The sequence below is a fragment of the Xyrauchen texanus genome, chromosome 11 (assembly GCF_025860055.1).
Source record: "Xyrauchen texanus isolate HMW12.3.18 chromosome 11, RBS_HiC_50CHRs, whole genome shotgun sequence".
Taxonomy (NCBI): Eukaryota; Metazoa; Chordata; class Actinopteri; order Cypriniformes; family Catostomidae; genus Xyrauchen; species Xyrauchen texanus.
In genome coordinates, this window is record NC_068286.1 from 47,129,722 (window position 1) to 47,149,395 (window position 19,674).

Below are 19,674 nucleotides of genomic sequence, written 5' to 3' on the forward strand. Positions count from 1 at the left end.
AGATGTCTGCAGTAATATGCCTGCATAACCTGCATAAAGTACCACCTAGTTTTGATTGTGTTGAGTTTTCTTTTTCTGGATACTCAGGGTTTGTGTTAAGTTAAAATCATTGCAATGATTTACTTATAGTGCAACACTTGGATTTCTTGATGTTTCACCTGTCTAAACGTGACACAAATATTACTACAATGGCAACAGTTTTCATTGACTAAATCTAGACTAAAATACTGAGGGTTTTATTTGACTAAGGTAAGACTAAAATGCCCAGACATTTAGTCAACTAAAACTTGACAAAAAAACCAAAAAAAAAAAACAGAATAAGCTTGACTGAATATGATAAAAACTAACAAGGACATTTGACACAGGAGGACTAAGACTAATTTAAAAGACTAAAAAAATTGCTGACAAAATTAACACTAAGCGGCAGTTCTTGTTGATGAGAGAGATGAACAGAGAATGGCCAGACTGGGTTGAACTGACAAAGTCTACGATAACTCAGATAACCACTCTGTATAATTGTGATGAGAAGAATAAAATCTCTGAATGCTATTATGAGATGCAGGTTGGCGCTGTTTTGGCGGCATGAGGGGGACCAACACAATATTATGCAGGTGGTTTTAATATGTTTTTAAGCAACTGAAAAAAGCACAAATGTCAAGGCATGTCAAAACTTCTCCAAGGCCCAAAATACCCTCAGACCCCAGAGGGTTAATGTATTGACTGATCAGTGCATATACTCCATTCACAGCTTATTATACAGAAAACTATAGATAAGTCATCCGTAGGCTGATTCTGCAGGAAAGTATTAACAATAGGGCTCTTAGGCACTCCCAAAACATTGTTAAAATATTCCATCATATTACAGTATTAAAGATGTTTTGCCTTATTTTCTGAAGGGCCCTTGAAAGCTTGTAATGGACTTGTGGAATTGGAAACATCTTGGTTACTGCATAACCATTGTTCCCTGAAAAGAGGGAAGGAGACGCTGCATCAGAAGACTTAAGAAACAAGAGAAGACATCTCAGTCCCTTAACCGTGAAAAGTCAGTAGCTGCAGCAAAGCTATGCATTGTCTCATTCCCTCCTTTTAGGGACTTTCCTTTAAAGAAGGTACCTTCGATGCTGCATCCAAAGCTGATGCTAAGGGAGTCATATACAGTCACGCTGTAGCACTGATGTGCAATGCCTAATAGTCAAAACATTGCTGGAGCCACTCCTTCGTATTGAGAAATAGGAAGGTAGTTGGAACAATAAACCAATGCCTCGATGTGAAGACAGAGGCACTAGCCAATCTGGGTAGTGGGTTAAGTCTGGGGCAGTGGTGGCTCAGTGGTTGAGGCTCAGGGTTACTGACCAGAAGGTTGGGGGTTCAAGCCCCAGCACCACCAAGATGCCCTTGAGCAAAACACTTAACTCCAGGTTGTTCCGGGGGGATTGTCCCTGTAATAAGTGCACTGTAAGTCGCTTTGGAGGGACATTCTGCCAAATGTAAAATGTAAATGTAAGTCTCAACACCTATTCCAGGTCAATGGAAATGAGGGGAGTAGAGGGAACGCCAGGCCAAGGGCTTTGTTACCATGACACTAGCCAACAGGGTAGTTAACCAACGGCTTCTGGCACAATGAGGGAGTGTAAAATTGGCACCAATGCTCTCATTCACACCGCTGGCAAAGGAGAGACCAGATTTCCAGAAAAGCCCCTTACAACATATACTTTGAACATGGATGGAGAGAGTCCTGCATCTAACCACTCTTGTATAAAAGATGCTTTGGGTTAGGGTTAGGATGTCGCCACTTGAAGGCATGCAGCCACCTCGTTGAGGGGTGTAGTATGGTGGCCTGTAGTATGGTGTTTAACACCAAATGCGACAACCCTGTTCTTTCAGACGAGCCCCATTCAGAAGCCAAACATACAGTCTCCACAGCTCTGGCCGAGGATGCCAGATCATGCTTCAGCTTGTGAGAGCAGATCTGACCTCAAAGGAACTTCCCATGGGGTAGCATCTAGCAGCTCTACCACATCGGGGACAAGTGGATGTTAGGCCATTTGACTCATCTATTATCATTGTTTCCTTGTCTGTTAGGGAACAGCGCTCTGCCCGTCAGCCAGAGGGATCACTCGCAGCTGAAAAACACTTGTGAAAAATTGCCGTCATTAAAAAGACATATTTTTCAGCAAGTGGTTCTTTTAGTTTACTTCAATCTGCTTTTTTAAGAGTGCAATGTAAACACACTGCAAACCCAGAAGAGTTTTTAAAGAAATTCTTCTTTGCTGGTGCATGCAGAGAATGGGGTATAACTCGTTCCCTCTGACCAGGGAACGCTCAGTGAAGTATTTTTTGGGGGGGTTTATTTTGGGGCACTAAATCAGGAAAGAAGTTTACATAGTCCCAGTGTATATATAGGTCAGGCATCTGAGGTATTGTTTGAAAGCTTAAAATCTGACCTTTTCAGAGAATACCATCACTTTTGCATTTATGGTACACGAAATGATAAAATAAGGCCTGAAAACATTTGCATTGCAAATTAGCTCACCCTAGACGTAATGGGATAGAAATATTAATATGAAAACAAAAGTCTTCCACGTGGCACTTACATGGACAACTCGTATATCAAATGAAAGCACTCATTCTCAGGAATGTGACTATATAGTTTATTTTGTTGCACTAATACCACAGTTCAAAAGTTTTCAAAAGAATCACAAAATGTAATATGATTTCTTTAAGTCATCAAATTCATATGTCTCTTTTATGCACCGATCATTGCTGCTTTAAGCCCCAAATAGCTAAAAACTTTATATGCTTTTACTTCAGGCAGCTGTCTAAAAAAAAATTGCCATTTTATACATGTCTGTAAACTTGCTTGGCTGAATAATCCAATGTTATATCTTAGATGTCCTGAACAAAATGTGTCATTCAGCAGGAAAAGCATGCAAAATAAATTATCATAAAAATATGTTTTTGACTGTTGATGATAAAATGTATATTGTTACAAAGATGAGGATCTCAGCTTAATTCAGAGCCCCCCTTTTCTCCCAATTTGGAACGCCCAATTCCCACTACTTAGTAGGTCCTCGTGGTGGCGCGGTTACTCAACTCAATCCGTGTGGCGGAGGACAAGTCTCAGTTGTTCCGCTTCTGAGACGTCAATCCAAGCATCTTATCATGTGACTCGTTGTGCATGACACCGCGGAGACTCGCAGCATGTGGAGGCTCATGCTACTCTCCATGATCCACACACAACTCCCCACACGCCCCATTGAGATCGAGAACCACTAATCGCGACCATGATGAGGTTACCCCATGTGACTCAACCCTCCCTAGCAACCGGGCCAATTTGGTTGCTTAGGAGACCTGACTGGAGTCACTCAGCATGCCATGGATTCGAACTCGCGACTCCAGGTGTGGTAGTCAGCATCAAAGGATCTCAGCTTTCTAATGACTAGATTGTGATTTTAGTCCACTCAGAGGCCGAGATGTTCAATGAAACAATGAAGGTGGTGCATAAACTGAAAATTAGACTGAATGTATATGGACGAGTACACCTCTGAGGGCTAAAATGTGTTATAGCGCCACCTATACTTCAGATCTGCATATTTTGATGGAGTGTGATAGAGAAAAATTATATTATTTATAATGCTTGCTGCCATCTATTGGAATGAAATAAGACTTTTCATAGACTTTTGACTTTTTAAACAGAACCAGAATTACATGCTTACAAAATTGGGACAACACACACACACACACACAAAGATAAACGACACATTCTGTTTATCAAAAGTTTATAAAAACATACAATATTATTTATGAATAACTTGTTCTGAAAAAAAATATGACCACATTTTTGCAGTTGGTCCACAGCATGCATGAATGGTGAATTTTTTATTTTATTTTGTGGTCCGTTCTGCATAACGCGGCGGCTCATTTTAGCTTATCGCGGCCTGTTTGTCCCGTTTCGCGGCCGACCCACCGGCCCGCTCGGTTCTACCGATGGCTAGTCTGCCTCTGATTGGACCCAAAGTGCGCCGGCCCACTGGGAAAATGCCCGGTATGCCAGATTACCGGTCCAGCCCTGTTGGCAATGCATTTGACGAGATGTGCAATGAATACAATTGACTGACTAAATGAAGTATTTTGCCTGTAGTATTGCTGCATGTGGTGTTTTCTAACTAAATGTCTTGCAGCCATTGAGAGAGATTAAACCTTTATAAATAACAAATGCTAGAAAAGATAGTGTCAAGCCAAGGCTAGCTCTATTTCCCCTCTTTAATGGTGTTCAAAAGACATATAGGATTCAGTGTTAGTCAAAAAACATAAAATACAAAGACAGCTTAGAGAGTCAAATGTCTTGGTGAACTTTTCTAAAAGAAGACAAAAATAGGAGTTGATCCACTATAAATTCACTGAGTTGACAAAAGTAATAGCTAGGAAAAGAGTGATATTCTTCACATTGACACATTTTCAAATATTCACTTTTTTGCATCAAACAAATGAAGTGTATCAAGACGCTCTTGCTCTTACAGTAACACCATTAATCCGACCACGTTTTGACCTGATTCTATAGTGTGAAACCGTACTGAACATAGTAGACAACAGATATAAGGCTTGGCTGACCTAAGAGTCAACTTCAGTGTCTGTGAACTTAAAAAATTCTGAACGCTCCCTGAACCCCTCTCAAAACCAGATGGAGAGCTGTTTTTATTTCACAAGTCCCAAGAAGCACCCTGCCAACTCTCCAGACTCACAAACAAAAGATAAGATATGTCACCACAATTGTTGTGATCCTTGGAGGTCTTTGTCATCTAAACTGTACTGAAATACCCTCAAAAGCTTAGGTTAATTTAAGGTTACTTATTATAATGATTCAGTGTAGCTACAGCAATTGTATGCATACAATTGGACAGACAGTATAAAGGAATAAGCTGAAGTCTTTAAAACTGCCATCCCTTCCATATTAATGTAGGAATATACTGCCCTGAAGTTTTCTCAATATGTGAAATCAGGTCTCTTAAACGATGATCAGATTCAGAGAAATGTGAAGCTATTGTAAAGATATGGGCCTTTGTCCTTGTCCTTGTATGGCTCTTATTTTGAATCTTCCAGATTGCTTATTGTCCATTTGTCTCATTTGTCTCATTAGTCTCTGTGCACATGAGCCCTCTTGTTTGCCTTTGGTGTTGTGAGATCTTGACCAGTGTTGGCTGTGATATGAGTTAGGTTTGTGTTCTTGTATATTTGGTCTTGGTATTTGTATTAGTCTTTTTGCATTTTTGTTTTATTAAAGTAGTGTTTGGATCATAATTCTGCTCAACCTCTGACTCGTGATGTAGAAGACCTCACCTCCTCATTGATCCAGCAGTGGAAAATTCTGGAACAGTTTACTGACTCAACATAAGAGTACACTGAACTCTTTTGGCTAATTGTTTGTACTGGGAGGAAATAGCTTTAAAGGACATTTACTGTTTTGCGTGATTCACTGGCTGCCTTGCCCTTGCCAGAGTCCTCAGCCACCTTGACCTCGCCCCTTGTTGGCTTTACCTCTCCCAAGTTCATTTTGCCCTGACTTTGCTCTCGCCACCTTGGTCTCCAACTTGTCCTCCGGCTCAGCCATGGTCTCCTGCTCGACCGTCGGCTCCGCCCTGGTCTCCTGCTAGCCCGCCAGGTCCACCCTGGTCTCTTCCTTGCCCGCCTGCTCCGCCCTTATCTCCTGTTAGCCCGCCAGGTCCGCCCTGGTCTCTTCCTTACCCCTCTGCTCCACCCTCATCTCCTGTTACCCTTCCAGGTCTGCCCTGGTCTCTTCCTTACCCGCCTGCTCTGCCTTTGTCTCCTGCTAGCCCGTCAGGTCCGCCCTGGTCTCTTCCTTGCCCGCCTGCTCCACCCTCATCTCCTGCTAGCCCGCCTGATCTGCCCTGGTCTCTTCCTTGCACGCCTGCTCCCCTTCATCTCCTGCTAGCCCGCCTGATCTTTGTCTCCTGCTAGCCCGTCAGGTCCGCCCTTGTCTCTTCCTTGCCCGACTGCTCCACCCCTCGTCTCCTGCTAGCCCGCCTGATCTGCCCTGGTCTCTTCCTTGCCCGCCTGCTCTGCCTTCATCTCCAGCTAGCCCGTCAGGTCCACCCTGGTCTCTTCCTTGCCCGACTACTCCACCCTCGTCTCCTGCTAGCCCGCCAGATCCGCCCTGGTCTCTTCCTTGCCCGCCTGCTCTGCCCTCATCTCCTGCTAGCCCGTCAATTCCGCCCTGGTATCTTCCTTGGCCTAAAGATCCGCCCTGGTCTCCCAACCAACAGATCCGCCCTGGTCTCTTCCTTGCCCGCCTGCTCCGCCCTTATCTCCTGTTAGCCCGCCAGGTCCACCCTGGTCTCTTCCTTACCCCTCTGCTCCACCCTCATCTCCTGTTACCCTTCCAGGTCTGCCCTGGTCTCTTCCTTACCCGCCTGCTCCGCCTTTGTCTCCTGCTAGCCCGTCAGGTCCGCCCTGGTCTCTTCCTTGCCCGACTGCTCCACCCCTCATCTCCTGCTAGCCTGCCTGATCTGCCCTGGTCTCTTCCTTGCACGCCTGCTCCCCTTCATCTCCTGCTAGCCCGCCTGATCTTTGTCTCCTGCTAGCCCGTCAGGTCCGCCCTTGTCTCTTCCTTGCCCGACTGCTCCACCCCTCATCTCCTGCTAACCCGCCTGATCTGCCCTGGTCTCTTCCTTGCCCGCCTGCTCTGCCTTCATCTCCAGCTAGCCCGTCAGGTCCGCCCTGGTCTCTTCCTTGCCCGACTACTCCACCCTCGTCTCCTGCTAGCCCGCCAGATCCGCCCTGGTCTCTTCCTTGCCCGCCTGCTCTGCCCTCATCTCCTGCTAGCCCGTCAATTCCGCCCTGGTATCTTCCTTGGCCTAAAGATCCGCCCTGGTCTCCCAACCAACAGATCCGCCCTGGTCTCTTCCTTGCCCGCCTGCTCCGCCCTCGTATCCTGCTAACCCGCCAGGTCCACCCTGGTCTCCAGCTCCCATGCCGCTGCCCCGTGGTGTCCTGGTTGTCTGTCGTCACCCCGTGGTTTCCTGATCCCCAGAGGTCCCTGCCCTCTCCTCATCCCCCATGGTCTCCGACCTCTCCTGAATCTTTGTGGTCTCCGCAATCTCTCTCATGCCTTTTTGTTTTGCAAGGGCATCAGGAGCCGCCCTTTAAGGAGGTGCTCTATAAAAATACTGGGTCTTTATTTATGTGTTTGTCCTCTTATTTTGAAGTTCTGTTTGGTCTTCGTTTCTCTCTTATTGCATCCAGATTTCTTCTTGTCTATTAGTCTCATTAGTCTCTGTGCACATGAGCCCTCTTGTTTGCCTTTGGTGTTGTGAGATCTTGTCCAGTGTTGGCTGTGATATGAGTTAGGATTGTGTTCTTGTAGTATCTAGTCTTCTTGGTCTTGGTCTTAGTCTTTTATTTGTGCTTTTGCATTTTTGCTTTATTAAACTAATGCGTTTGGATTGTCATTTGGCTCAACGTCTGACTCAATATTACTGCTATTTTATAATCCACATCATCTTTTCGGATTATTGGCTGTACAATCAAAACCTTTGATGCCAGTTTTCCTCTTTTTCAGTGTTGGCGTAGTTACTATGTTTTGTATTTATAGGGCTGTGTAAATCTGTATATGGCAATGCTTGAAGATTCTATAAGCTTCTATACAAAAAGCATATTGTATTGTGAGGATTGTGGATTGGGAGAAATGTTCTAAAACTTTGCGGTGTTGAGCATAAACATTAATGCCTTCGTTGTGCTGTATCAAGACATGCAAATCCTCAGTTCCAAGAATTAAATAGCCCAACCACAATACAATTATTCATGCACAAAGAAAGAATTTTACATGGGACCTATTCTGAAGTGACCCAAGAAAATGAAATGTAAGAAGTCATGGGTTTGTAAAAATGGTGGTGGATATGCAATCCATCTGAGATGAATAATATTGATAATATTTGCCCACTATTTGCAGATTGTTTCCTGGGTATTTTGAAAAATCCCCAAAAGTGTTTGAAAGCAAGATCATAATTAATCTCATGGTTATTTTAATGGTTGCTGAGCCATCAGAGCTAGTGGTGGCATGATATGTTTTTTAAAATGTGGTAACATAATCAAGATTTGTTTACATTCATTTTATTCATGCAAATAGAGAACTGCTTCTAATTCTTCCCGTTGGGACTATGGTTGTTGCAAGACATGCAAAGGTTTATGCATTCTGTCCATTTGATTTAGTTATATCCTTTGCTCTGTCCTCAACTTTAAGAAATGCACTCTCCTAATCCTCTTTTAAAGTAATCTTCAAAACTTTATAAACAAGACAGAAAGGAAGTAGCAATGAATAAATGCACAATATCAGTAGTTAGAGTTAAATATAGCACATTTATTTTCTCAAGAGTACTCTTATCTGGCATCCCGCAGTGATATTTGTAAGTGGGGAGGTCAGCGCGAGGCTAGTGTAAATTCAGCGGCCGTCACTCTGAGTGTGGATCTGCTATGACCACAGTTTCACATCTGACCTTAAGACCTCAGACTTGCAAATATTTAGCACAAAACAAATTCACAATCTACAATGGCATCTTCCTCCTTCCTTTGATTACTGGCTGATACTCGGAGCGAATGATGGTCTCAAAAGTCTTAGAGGAGATTCTGATTTCATGCACTAGAATTGATAAATGTGTCTAATTATTAAAAAAAGAAATGGGATGGATCTGGAAAGAAAACATTTCAAGATTATCAGATGACCCGGTTACAGCAGAATTACAAGGCATTGCAAATTAAGGTCATTTCTTTCAATCACGTTTGCAGAAATCTTTTGAGAGCTTAAAGGTTGAGACAACCAATGCATGTGAGAACAGCAAGTGGTATTGTTACAGGATAATCAGCTCCTGCCTCTAATAAGGGGCTCACAGTCCCCAAACCACACTCCGAAACAGCTCAAAGTCAGAGGGGGAAATTTAGTCGTAACGTACAGCTGTCACAAGACGGAGGCCACAAACTGCAAAAAAACAAGGAAGGTTGTGATCAATTATTAATAATGGTACATTTTTGCAATTGAAATGTTTCAGGCCAGAAGTTTTCTTGCTTATGTGAAACAGATTTGAAGTCCTTCCTTTCTTTACCTTGGTTTTGACATTATCTCCTTAAAAGGGGTAGTTCACCCAAAAATGTAAATTCTCTCATCATTTACTCACCTTCATGACTTTCTTTCTTCTGCAGAACACAAATATTGATTTTTAGAAGTATATTTCAGCTGTGCAGGTCCATACAATGCAAGTGAATGGTGACCAGAACTTTGAAGCTCCAAAAAGCACATAAAGGCAGCATATAAGTAATCCATACGACTCCAGTGGTTTAATCCATGTCTTCAGAAGTTATATGATAGGTGTGGGTGAGAAACAGATCAATATTCCCTTCTTTTTTGACTGTAAATCTCCATTTTCACTTTCACATTCTTTTCTTTAGTTTTTTGGCAATTTGCTTTCTTCATGCATATCGCCACCTACTGGTCAGGGCTGGTCTGAGCGGGAGATTTATAATAAAAAAGGACTTAAATATTGATCAGTTTCTCACCCACACCTATCATATCACTTCTGAAGACATGGATTAAACCACTGGAGTCTTATGGGTTACTTCTATGATGCCTTTATGTGCTTTTTGGAGTACATTGTAATAGTTTAAATATGATTGAAAAAAGATATGCAAATATGTTGACATTTCTAATCATGTGAATTTACAAAGGACTTAAGTATTAATAAAGTATTATTTGGGTAAATGTAATAATGTTTGTTAAAAGCATATTGTTATAAGGAGAGTGTTGCCAATACACATACAGATTTGTCAAACATCATAACATGAAGTAATCAGAGCTAAAGCAGTTCAGTGGTTTAGTGTGGGAATGTAACTTCCAGCCAATCAGAATTCCGGGGACCTCCCCTGTCCTACTTGAACTCAAGCTATAAATAAAATCCCCATGGATTGAGAAAGCATCACTGTCATTGGAGGGGAAAAAACCCCACTAAAATGCTGGATTCACTGACATTTCTATTTGAGAAATTATTTATTTTCTCAAACTTGAATCTTTTTAAAAGTCTATGGCAGGAGGAGGAGGAGGAGGAGTGTGCGGTGAGATGTCCAGCGCTCCGGAGGGGAGATCTGCTGGAGGTGCAGCGCACTCTCTTCGTTCATTATGGCATCTATCTGGGCGAGAACAGAGTCGCGCACCTGATGCCTGACATCATGCCTGTATTAACCAACAACAAACAGCTCATTCAATCAGTCGTCACCAACAAAAGGCTCATTTTAGGATGCATTTACAAAAACGCGAGTATACGTGTAGATTCGATTGAAGATTTCGCATATGGAGCTCCGGTTCTGGTGAACGATATGGATATGAAAATGAAGTGTCAAGCACTGGCGAACGAGGACGTGGCGAGGAGAGCTGAGAGACTGATCGGCGCCATTCCATACAGTTTATTATGGTATAACTGCGAACATTTCGTGACGTACTGCAGGTACGGGACACCTGTGAGCCAGCAGACAGAGAGGGTGAGTTCCCTTATCATCAGAGAACATGTGATGATAATGATTATTAACCTATGTTTCTAATATCTAGGCTATTTAAATACAAGTTGCACTATTATAATTAAAATAGCCTGATGGTAAACATGCATGCATACCCTCAAACAAATCACTCTTTGAATAGGCCGTGTAGGCCCACTTTGGATTCAAAACAAAAGCTTGAATTATTTGTAATTGTATTTGTTTTTCTTGCAGTTCTGCAACAGTTTGAAAAGCGTTATTCGAGACCAGAGAAGTGTGGCTTTAAGTGTTGTGTTGGGAGTGATGTACACCATCTGCTTTGGCCTGGCACCTTCAACTACTCTGCCCACATTCCTGATACCCTTCACTCTGTGGATGGCAGGCTGAATGACATTCCTTACACTGAATCCCAACACGGCACATCTCTTCCTTAAAGCGGGATCATGCAGTCAAACGGTGTTTGCATTTTGCGTTTCTGAAGGTTGAATGATAGGCTCAATCTTTTAAATAATTCATGACATGACTTTTGCAATTGAGCCTCTTCAGTCATATATTTGTACAGTTTAAATCATATACCTACAATTGTGACATTTGCCGGCATTTCTGTAACATAAAGCGAACGACAGAACGCACGCAAGGTGCCTTTTGTGTGTTAAGCTGGTGTAACTTCAGCAGACGTGATGCATTGCAGATATGAAATGATTTATGTGTACCTGTAGTTTTTATTTGTAAGATTGTGAATTTGTACAGTATAAAATATATTTTAATACAATAAGTTTCATGTGTTTTCTAAGATGTATAATAAGGAATAAACCAGAAAAAAAGACAATTTGACAGAACAATGAATTTGATTACTGTTAAATACTGCAGATGTTAAATTATAAATAGTTGAATTATTTCTGGTTACTGCTGTAAACTGTTTTTATTACATCGTTTCTTCTTCGTCTTCTTTTTCTTTGTCCTCCTCTTTGTCTTTGTTTTCTTCTTCGTGTTCTTCGTTTTCTTTGTCCTCTTCATCTTCTTTGTCATCATCTTCATCCTCTTCTTTTTCTTCTTCATCTTTGTCTTTTTCTTCGTGTTCTTCTTCTTTGTCTTCTTATTCTTCGTCTTCATCTTCTATTTTGTCTTCGTCTTCTTCTTCGTATTCATCTTTGTCTACTTATTCTTCTTCTTCCTCTATTTCATCTTCTTTTTTGTCTTCCTCTTCTTTTTTGTCTTCTTCGTCTTCTTTTTCCGTCTTCTTCTTCTTCGTCTTTGTCTTCTTCTTCCTCTATTTCATCTTCTTTTTTGTCTTCTTCATCTTGAAAACGAACTTATAAAGCTACAACGGTTGAATTCAGGATATTCTGAATATGTGACCTGTGGTCAGAGGACTTTTCTCAGGATCTGTAAAAGTTTTGTGCCTCTTTTTTCAAATAACTCCCACAAGAACTAATAATTCATCTGAATGAAACATGAATATTAATTTTAATGAACGAATGAGTGAATTGAATCAATTAAATAAGCCACTTCAGGAAGGATGTGGGTAGAAATGAACTGAAACAGTACAGGAGTTTTAAAGAGAAATAAAAATAATAGAGTCTGAAGGACTAAAGATGAAAAAAGACTCATTAAATTCACATGTACATGTAAAATGACAGTTAAAGGGGTAATTCACCCAAAAATGAAAATGGTCTCATTATTTACTCACCCTCAAGATATCCCAGATGTGTTTGACTTTCTTTCTTCAGCAGAACACATTTGAAGAATTATAGAAAAATATGTCAGCTCAGTCGGTCCTTATAATGCAAGTGAATGGAGATTTCACTTTTGAAACTACAAAAATCACAAACAGTCAGAATAAACGTCATCCATACGACTCCAGTGGTTACATTAATGCCTTCTAAACTGACACGATCACTTTTGGTGTGAAAAAAGATTAATATTTAAGTACTTTTTAACTATAGTCCAACGCTTTCATTAGGCTTCATGAGAGGGTGGAGTCCAAGCAGTCTCCTGTATGACATATTCACGTTGCCATGGATACAGACATAATCTCACATTCTCCATTCGGTTGAGACATCCAGGATAATCACACAAATGCACCATTGTGAGTAAAGAAACAGATAAATACAGATCTAAACCAAAACCAACCAAGATACTGTACAGTGCTCCTCCTCCTCACTTGTAAACAGCGCTGCTCACCGGAAGCATGATTTAAACTTACACCACAAAAGTGATCGTGTCGATTTAGAGGACTAACTTAACCACTGGAGCCATATGGGTGACAGTTATGCTGTCTGTGATTTTTAGGAGCTTCAAAAGTCTGATCACCCCATGTTTGTGGAAGCGGTCTCTCGCTGTCATCATTGCCATCCAGCAATGACACAAATTATTCTGCTTTTATCATACAGTAAATGGCATCCCTTTAGTCAATAGAAGACATATAGTCAATAAAGGGATGCCATTTACTGTATGATTTGTTCAACCAACTTCAACATGTCAGCATTATATAACCAGCACTTCACATTAATCTCACTCTTGACCTGGGTCATTTTTATACCTCTTGGCATTTAAGACCAAGGCCATTTAATGTCTACCGAGACGCAGTGTGGCTTATATAAAGCTTGTGAAATCACCTTGCTGTAGTCAACATGTGATGCTGAAAAGCTGCTTTATTTACCTTAAATCTAAATGTAAAGTGGGTAAGACTCAAAAGACCACATCACTCCTCCCAGGACAGATCAAATAAATTCAACAGGTCTGAAGTGAAAGGCATCACTGCCCACTGCCTTTAGCCATGATCCCGCTAAACCTGCTCAATCTGTTCTTCATCACCTCAACACTAGATGATGAGTGTGAGGAGCACACTGGGATGAAAACCTACGACGTCTCCCTTTACAAGCGTGGTGACCTTTTGGAGGTGCCCAGGACTCTTTTTAAACATTTTGGCATCTATTTAGGCGAGGACCGTGTCGTTCATCTTATCCCAGACGTTCTACCGGTGTTCACTAGAGAAAGGTCTATTGTTGGGCAGGCGGTGACCAATGATAGACTGATTTTGGGGGTTTTGGCCAAAGTTGCCAGTGTCCGTGTGGATTCTGTGGTGGATTTTGCATACGGTGCTCCGATTCAAGTCAACAGAATGGACAGTACGGTCAGTGTACAGCCGCTGACCGGAGAGGAAGTGGCACAGCGGGCAGAGAAGCTGATTGGATCGGTCTCCTACAGCTTACTTTGGCACAATTGTGAACATTTTGTCATGTATTGTCGCTATGGTGTTGCGGTCAGCTTCCAAACCTATCAGGTAATAATAAACACAGGGTGGAGGGGGGATGTGTGGATTTTGAACAGGTCTCATTCAGGCCTGTGTATCAGAACATTTTCACATGATTTAAAAAAACAAAACAAGAACACTTGAATAAGGTTGTCTTCATTAACATTTGTTAACATGAACCAATAATGCACAATTCAATACTTTTATAGCACTTATTCATCTTGGTTCATGTTCATTTCAACATACACAAATTAATTTGTATTTATTTATGTATGTATGTATTTGTTGTTGTTGTTTGTATATGTTGACATTTGTTCATGCATCATGAACTAACAATCAACAATTGTATCTTTATAATTGAACATTAAACAAGAATGCTGCTAAAATAAATTGTTCACTGTTAGTTCATAAAACTTAATGCATTACTGATGTTAACAAATACAACCTTATTTTAAAGTGTTACTAATAAAACTTTACATGCATTTGTATCAGGACCGGATAATCTTTTTTGAGTGTGCAACAATGAACTGTCTGTATGATTAAGAGACCTATTTTTCTTTTACATGTCTGTGGTCATTCATCCCTTATATGGTAGGTAAACCCATGAGCCTGAAAATAACTTTTAAAAATCCCTAATGTTGTTGACATGAAACATAGCTAATCTTTACCTAACTGAAGACATTTTATATATATATATATATATATATATATATATATATACTGTATATACCCTTTCTCCCCAATGTGGAGTGCCCAATTCCAGCTACTTACAAGGTCCTCAAGGTGGCACGGTTACTCACCTCAATCCAGGTGGCGGACAGGGCCAGTAATCTGTCATACCGGGCATTTTCCCGGTGGGCCGATCAGGGGTGGACTGGCCATCGGGAGAACCAAGCAAGCCGGTGTGTCTGCCGCGAAACAGGCCGAATGGGCCATGATAAGCTAAAATTAGCTGTGTTATGCAGAATGGACCACAAAATGGTATGTAAAATGTTAAATCTCTCTTCCCAGTCCAACCCTGGTGGCGGAGGACAAGTCACAGTTGCCTCCGTGTCTGAGAACGTCAATCTGCGCATCTGATCACGTGACTCGTTGTGCATGACACCGTGGAGACTCACAGCATGTGGAGGCTCATGCTACTCTCCACGATCCACACACAACTCACCACACGCCCCATTGAGAGAACCACTAATCACCACCACGAGGAGGTTACCCCATGTGACTCTACCCTCCCTAGCAACCGGGACAATTTGGTTGCTTGGGAGACTCACGGCATGTGGAGCTCATGCTACTCTCCACGATCCACACACAACTCACCACACGCCCCATTGAGAGCGAGAACCGCTAATCACCACCACGACGAGGTTACCACATATGACTGGAGTCACTCAGCACACCCTGGATTCAAACTCGTGACAATTGACTCAGCGTCAATACTCGCTGAGTATACACAGACCCCAACATAACTGAAGACATTAAGAATGCATACTATAGTAACTTTAAGCTTGTTAAATGCTGAGTGTTCAAATGATTCCCTCTAGAAGGGTTACCACCTTTTCCCTTTTCTTGTCCACTTTGTCCAAAAGTCCAAACAGGATTTCACAACATCCTCCTACACAAACACAGATTATCAACATCTCCAATATGTCATTGAACCTCTCTCCTTGTTTATTCCCCATGAATAGAGCTTTTGCAAAAAGTCTGGAATCAAAGGCATATTGTGCATTTTGTGGTAACCTCACCACATGAGCTATGAAAAGCTGCTAAATCCAACAGATAAACAGGATTAGTTTTTTCAGAGCAAGAAGCCTAATTTGGGTTACAGTAACGATTCTGAGCCTTGTATTTGGAACAAAACAGCAACCAAGATTTTTGTTCATAATTGTTTTATGTTTAACATATTAGATAAAGTTCAGAAACAATGCCTCTTGAGTTATTAATAAAGTAATATAAAATGAGAGTCTTATTCTATTCAATGTAATGAATTTCACTAGAGCTACATCGATTGATTTTAAAATAATCCTAACCCAAAATACCAGAACAGATTGCTATAAAAACCTCAAATTTCTGATCTTAAAAAGATGATATTAAAAAATTGTTTTTTGCCAATTTTACAAGAGAAGTATGAACGCACAGCAGCACCATCTTGTGGACAGCTCTCTCAATCATAAATGACATACCATACACAAAAATATCCAAATATAACCTCTCTCTCTCTCTCTCTCTCTCTCTCTCTCTCTCTCCTCTCTCTCCCTCTCTCTCCTCTCGCTCTCCCTCTCTCTCTCCTCTCCCTCTCTCTCCTCTCTCTCGCTCTCCTCTCCCTTCCTCTCCCTCCCTCTCTCTCTCCTCTCCCTCCCTCCCTCTCTCTCTCTCTCACAGTTTTGTAAAGCTGTAAGGATGATCCTCTTCAGCAAAAAGATGGCCTTCCTGTCAGCAGTGATCGGGGGCTTTGTCGTTTTGTATCTAGGCACTATGACACCTCTCAACACCCTCCTCACTGTCCTCATCCCCTTTACCATCTGGATGGCATCTTGAAGACACTCGGGGTGGAATTTGTCCTTTAATGTTGATCCAGAAAAAGTCACAAAAGCATCAACTCTACCAACAACTGTTCTTCACCAAACTATAAATGTCAGTGGTGTTGATGGATTATTCATGGCACATTTCAGTAAATGTTTAATGATGCTATGTGGCATCACATGAAATAGTTATAGAATATATGCCCTTCATTTCATTAGTGCGCTACATGCATGGGAATGTATCATTACAAAATGTTCAACTATTTTGTAATAAAGAGAAACATTTAAACAGAATTTTCTTTTTTTAATTCTACACATCTGGATTATTATATGTGATGTTAAAACTGACAGGGGGAATTTGTTTGGAACAGTGTACAATTAACTTAATGGGACAGTTCACCCAAAAATGAAAATTCTCTCATAATTTATTCACCTACATGCCATCCCATATGTCTATGTCTTTCTTTCATCTACTGAACTCAAATGAGGATTTTTAGAAGAATTTCTCAGCTCTGTTGGTCCATACAATGCAAGTGAATGGGTGCCAAAAATTCGAAGCTCCAAAAATCACATAAATCAGTTTTACAGTAATCCATAAGACTCCAGTGGTTTAATCCATGTCTTCAGAAGTGATATGATAGGTATGGGAGAGAAACAGATCAACATTTTTAGCATGCATTGGGTTTCCCCCCGCATTATTCTCTTATCGCGATTAAACTGCATGCATTTTACAGCGCGCACCCATTTTTCTCCTCCGTGTTACACAGATTTTATTGCATCGATCTCAAAATACCGCTTATCAAGAATAACCATGACAACAAACAATTGCGTGAGGGATTCACATCGATCTCAAACTCTCACCGCTAAGGAACAACAAACAACTGCGGTAAGTCATGGCATCCATTCGTGTTTTTTTCTCCTGCATTGTTTGTCACATGTTTACAATAGCCTCTTCTGTCAGCAGTGAAGGATTCATATGTGATAAATGTAAGGAATTAGTCAGGTTGACGGAGAAGTTTAATGAGTTAGAGACTCGTATCCGAACACTAGTGGAGGTAAGTGAGAATGAGAAGCTGGTAGATGCTGTTTCAGATGCGAGTAGTACAGAGAGCAACACACACACTTTGGTTCCGGCTGTAGAGCCCCCGCACCAGGGCGTTTTGGTGACGTCTCTGCAGAATACTCCTCAGCAAAGAGACACCACTCTCCCGTTCCTGTTAGGGTTTCCAATCGATTCTCCCCACTCAGTGATGGACCCACTGAGAATCATGTTGAAAGAGCCCTTGTTATTGGTGATTGTATTGTAAGGAACGTGGAAATAGAGACTCCAGACACCATTGTTAAATGCATTTCATGTGCCAGAGCATCTGACATCAGATCAAATTTAGTGCTGGCTAGTGCTAAACGTTCATGTCGGCACTAATGATATCCAGCTTCGCCAGTCGGAGATCACAAGAGATAATGTTAAAGAGGTGTTGGAATTTGCAAAAATAATGTCAGACACTGTAATATGTCCTCTCTGCTTGTCGTGGGGATGAGGTTTATAGTAGTGTCACTGAATGCCTGGATGTCTGAGTGGTGTCTGTAGAATATAATAGGATTTATAGACAATTGGAAGAGTTTTTGGGGTAGATCTGACCTGATAAAGAGAGACGGACTCCATCCCTCCACGGAAGGTGCCGCTCTCCTCTCTAGTAATTTGGCTCATAGTCTTAATAATGATATTCAGTCTGTTTGACTGAAACCTGCTTAAACCGGATGAATATATTAGTTTAAATGAATCTACTCCCCTCAGTTATTGTTATAATCATGAGCCTCATCTGAAGGGTCGAGGAGGAGGTGTTGCTACAATTTACAGTGAAGTTTTTGATGTTATCAGTGGACAGGATATACATTTAAGTCTTTTGAACTAATAATGCTTAATGTGACACCGTCAGGTATAAATAAAAAAACTGTCATATTTTACCCTTGCTACTGTGTATAGATATCCTTGGCCATGTTCTGATTTCCTTCATGAATTTTTATCAGGTCTTGTAGGTACTGTAGATAGCGCTTTAATTGTTGGTGACTTCAACTTTCAAATAGGTAATTCGATTCACCATTAAAGATAGCTTCACTAAACATCAGTAAACTTAAAAGTCTAGAAGAACTTGATGAAACAACAGAAAATATCAATAGTCATCTCTAGCACTCTTGATACTGTCGCCCCCCCTTCGATTAAAGAAAATAGCCCTGCACCATGGTACAATGATGACACTCATGCTCTCAAGAGAGCAGCTTCGAAAATGGAGCGCAAGTGGAAGAATACAAAATTAGAGGTATTTCGCAGTGCATGGAAGGATAGTGTCTGTAGCAGTGGCGGCTGCTGGTCTTTCAAAGAGGGGAAGCTCATTTTCGGCCTACATTATAAACTTATTTACCCTATTTTTTGCACTAAATCAATCTTAGGTGTTGATCTGCCCTGCTGTTTAATTCTAATTTTTTCCTCGTAAGGAAGACTTTCAAATGGCTTCGCCAAAATCAGGTCGACAATATTAGCACCGTCTGCCATCGTGCGCAGTTTCACCCGTACGACGCTAGCCTAGCCTACTGTATGAATGAATGAATGAACGAACGAACGAACGAACGAACGAACGAACACTCTAAAACAAAATATATTAAACTTGGTAAAACTGAAACAAGGAATGTGGTGTATAATTGTGTGAAATGTATTATGCAAATTGACTAGCAATTTCGCCAAACAAATATAAAGAAATAGGTTGCAGCAGTTTGTCTTTCGACTACACTTGAGAAATCCGCGATGGGACTGAGCGCGAAATAGCTTCAGTGACTTCTTATAGTACAGATTCGCTGTCAATCAAAAGGAGATGCAGTCTTTCGACAGATCCTCCAATCATCACGCGGAAGCCCGGAGTCCGGGCCAGCCCACTCCTCATTCACCCCCAGAGACACTGAGCGTCCGTGGGCGGGACATAATCGCAGCATTTATCCAATGACCGTCTATTTTCGGAGCACTGAAAAAAACTGTTCAGAGCAGCCACATTGAAGTCAATGGACACTCGGCTTCAACCGGGAAACGCACTGACGCTACGGGAATGTATGAGAAGTAAATCGAGTCAGCCGACCTGCTATATGTAATGTAGCTGATTCTGAACGAACTCGTCTTCGAGATGAACGTGTTCTAACACATTTTTAGTCAATAAATTGTTTACACAATAGTACATATTTGACCATTATTTTTTTGACATTATAGGGGAAGCTGAGCTTCCCTTGCAGTCTTAAAGAAATCCCCACTGGTCTGTAGCTACAGACAGGCACTAAAAGCCGCCAGGTCAGCATATTTTAGCATATTTTAACTCATTGAAA

At 41.4% G+C, this 19,674-nt stretch overlaps 2 protein-coding genes across 2 annotated transcripts; both read left to right on the forward strand.

Annotated features, from left to right (window-relative positions):
• The first annotated feature begins 9,711 nt into the window (after positions 1-9,711).
• Positions 9,712-11,352, forward strand: lrata (lecithin retinol acyltransferase a). Its single transcript, XM_052137339.1, has 2 exons — positions 9,712-10,539; positions 10,768-11,352. Exons 1-2 carry the CDS (start codon positions 10,015-10,017, stop codon positions 10,918-10,920), a joined length of 678 nt encoding a protein of 225 aa, XP_051993299.1. The 5' UTR covers positions 9,712-10,014; the 3' UTR covers positions 10,921-11,352.
• A 1,960-nt stretch (positions 11,353-13,312) lies between these two features.
• On the forward strand, positions 13,313-16,536 carry si:dkey-30k22.5 (lecithin retinol acyltransferase family protein). Its single transcript, XM_052137348.1, has 2 exons — positions 13,313-13,819; positions 16,169-16,536. The coding sequence occupies exons 1-2, from the start codon at positions 13,313-13,315 to the stop codon at positions 16,322-16,324; spliced, it is 663 nt and encodes a 220-aa protein (XP_051993308.1). The 3' UTR covers positions 16,325-16,536.
• The last annotated feature ends 3,138 nt before the right edge of the window (positions 16,537-19,674 follow it).

Excerpts from the sequence above, each read along its gene's own strand:
- si:dkey-30k22.5 (XM_052137348.1), top strand. The coding sequence starts at position 13,313 with ATGATCCCGCTAAACCTGCTCAATCTGTTCTTCATCACCTCAACACTA. Across the intron at positions 13,820-16,168 it reads TCAGCTTCCAAACCTATCAG|TTTTGTAAAGCTGTAAGGAT; the intron begins GTAATAATAAAC and ends TCTCTCTCACAG.
- lrata (XM_052137339.1), top strand. The coding sequence starts at position 10,015 with ATGCTGGATTCACTGACATTTCTATTTGAGAAATTATTTATTTTCTCA. Across the intron at positions 10,540-10,767 it reads TGAGCCAGCAGACAGAGAGG|TTCTGCAACAGTTTGAAAAG; the intron begins GTGAGTTCCCTT and ends TTTTTCTTGCAG.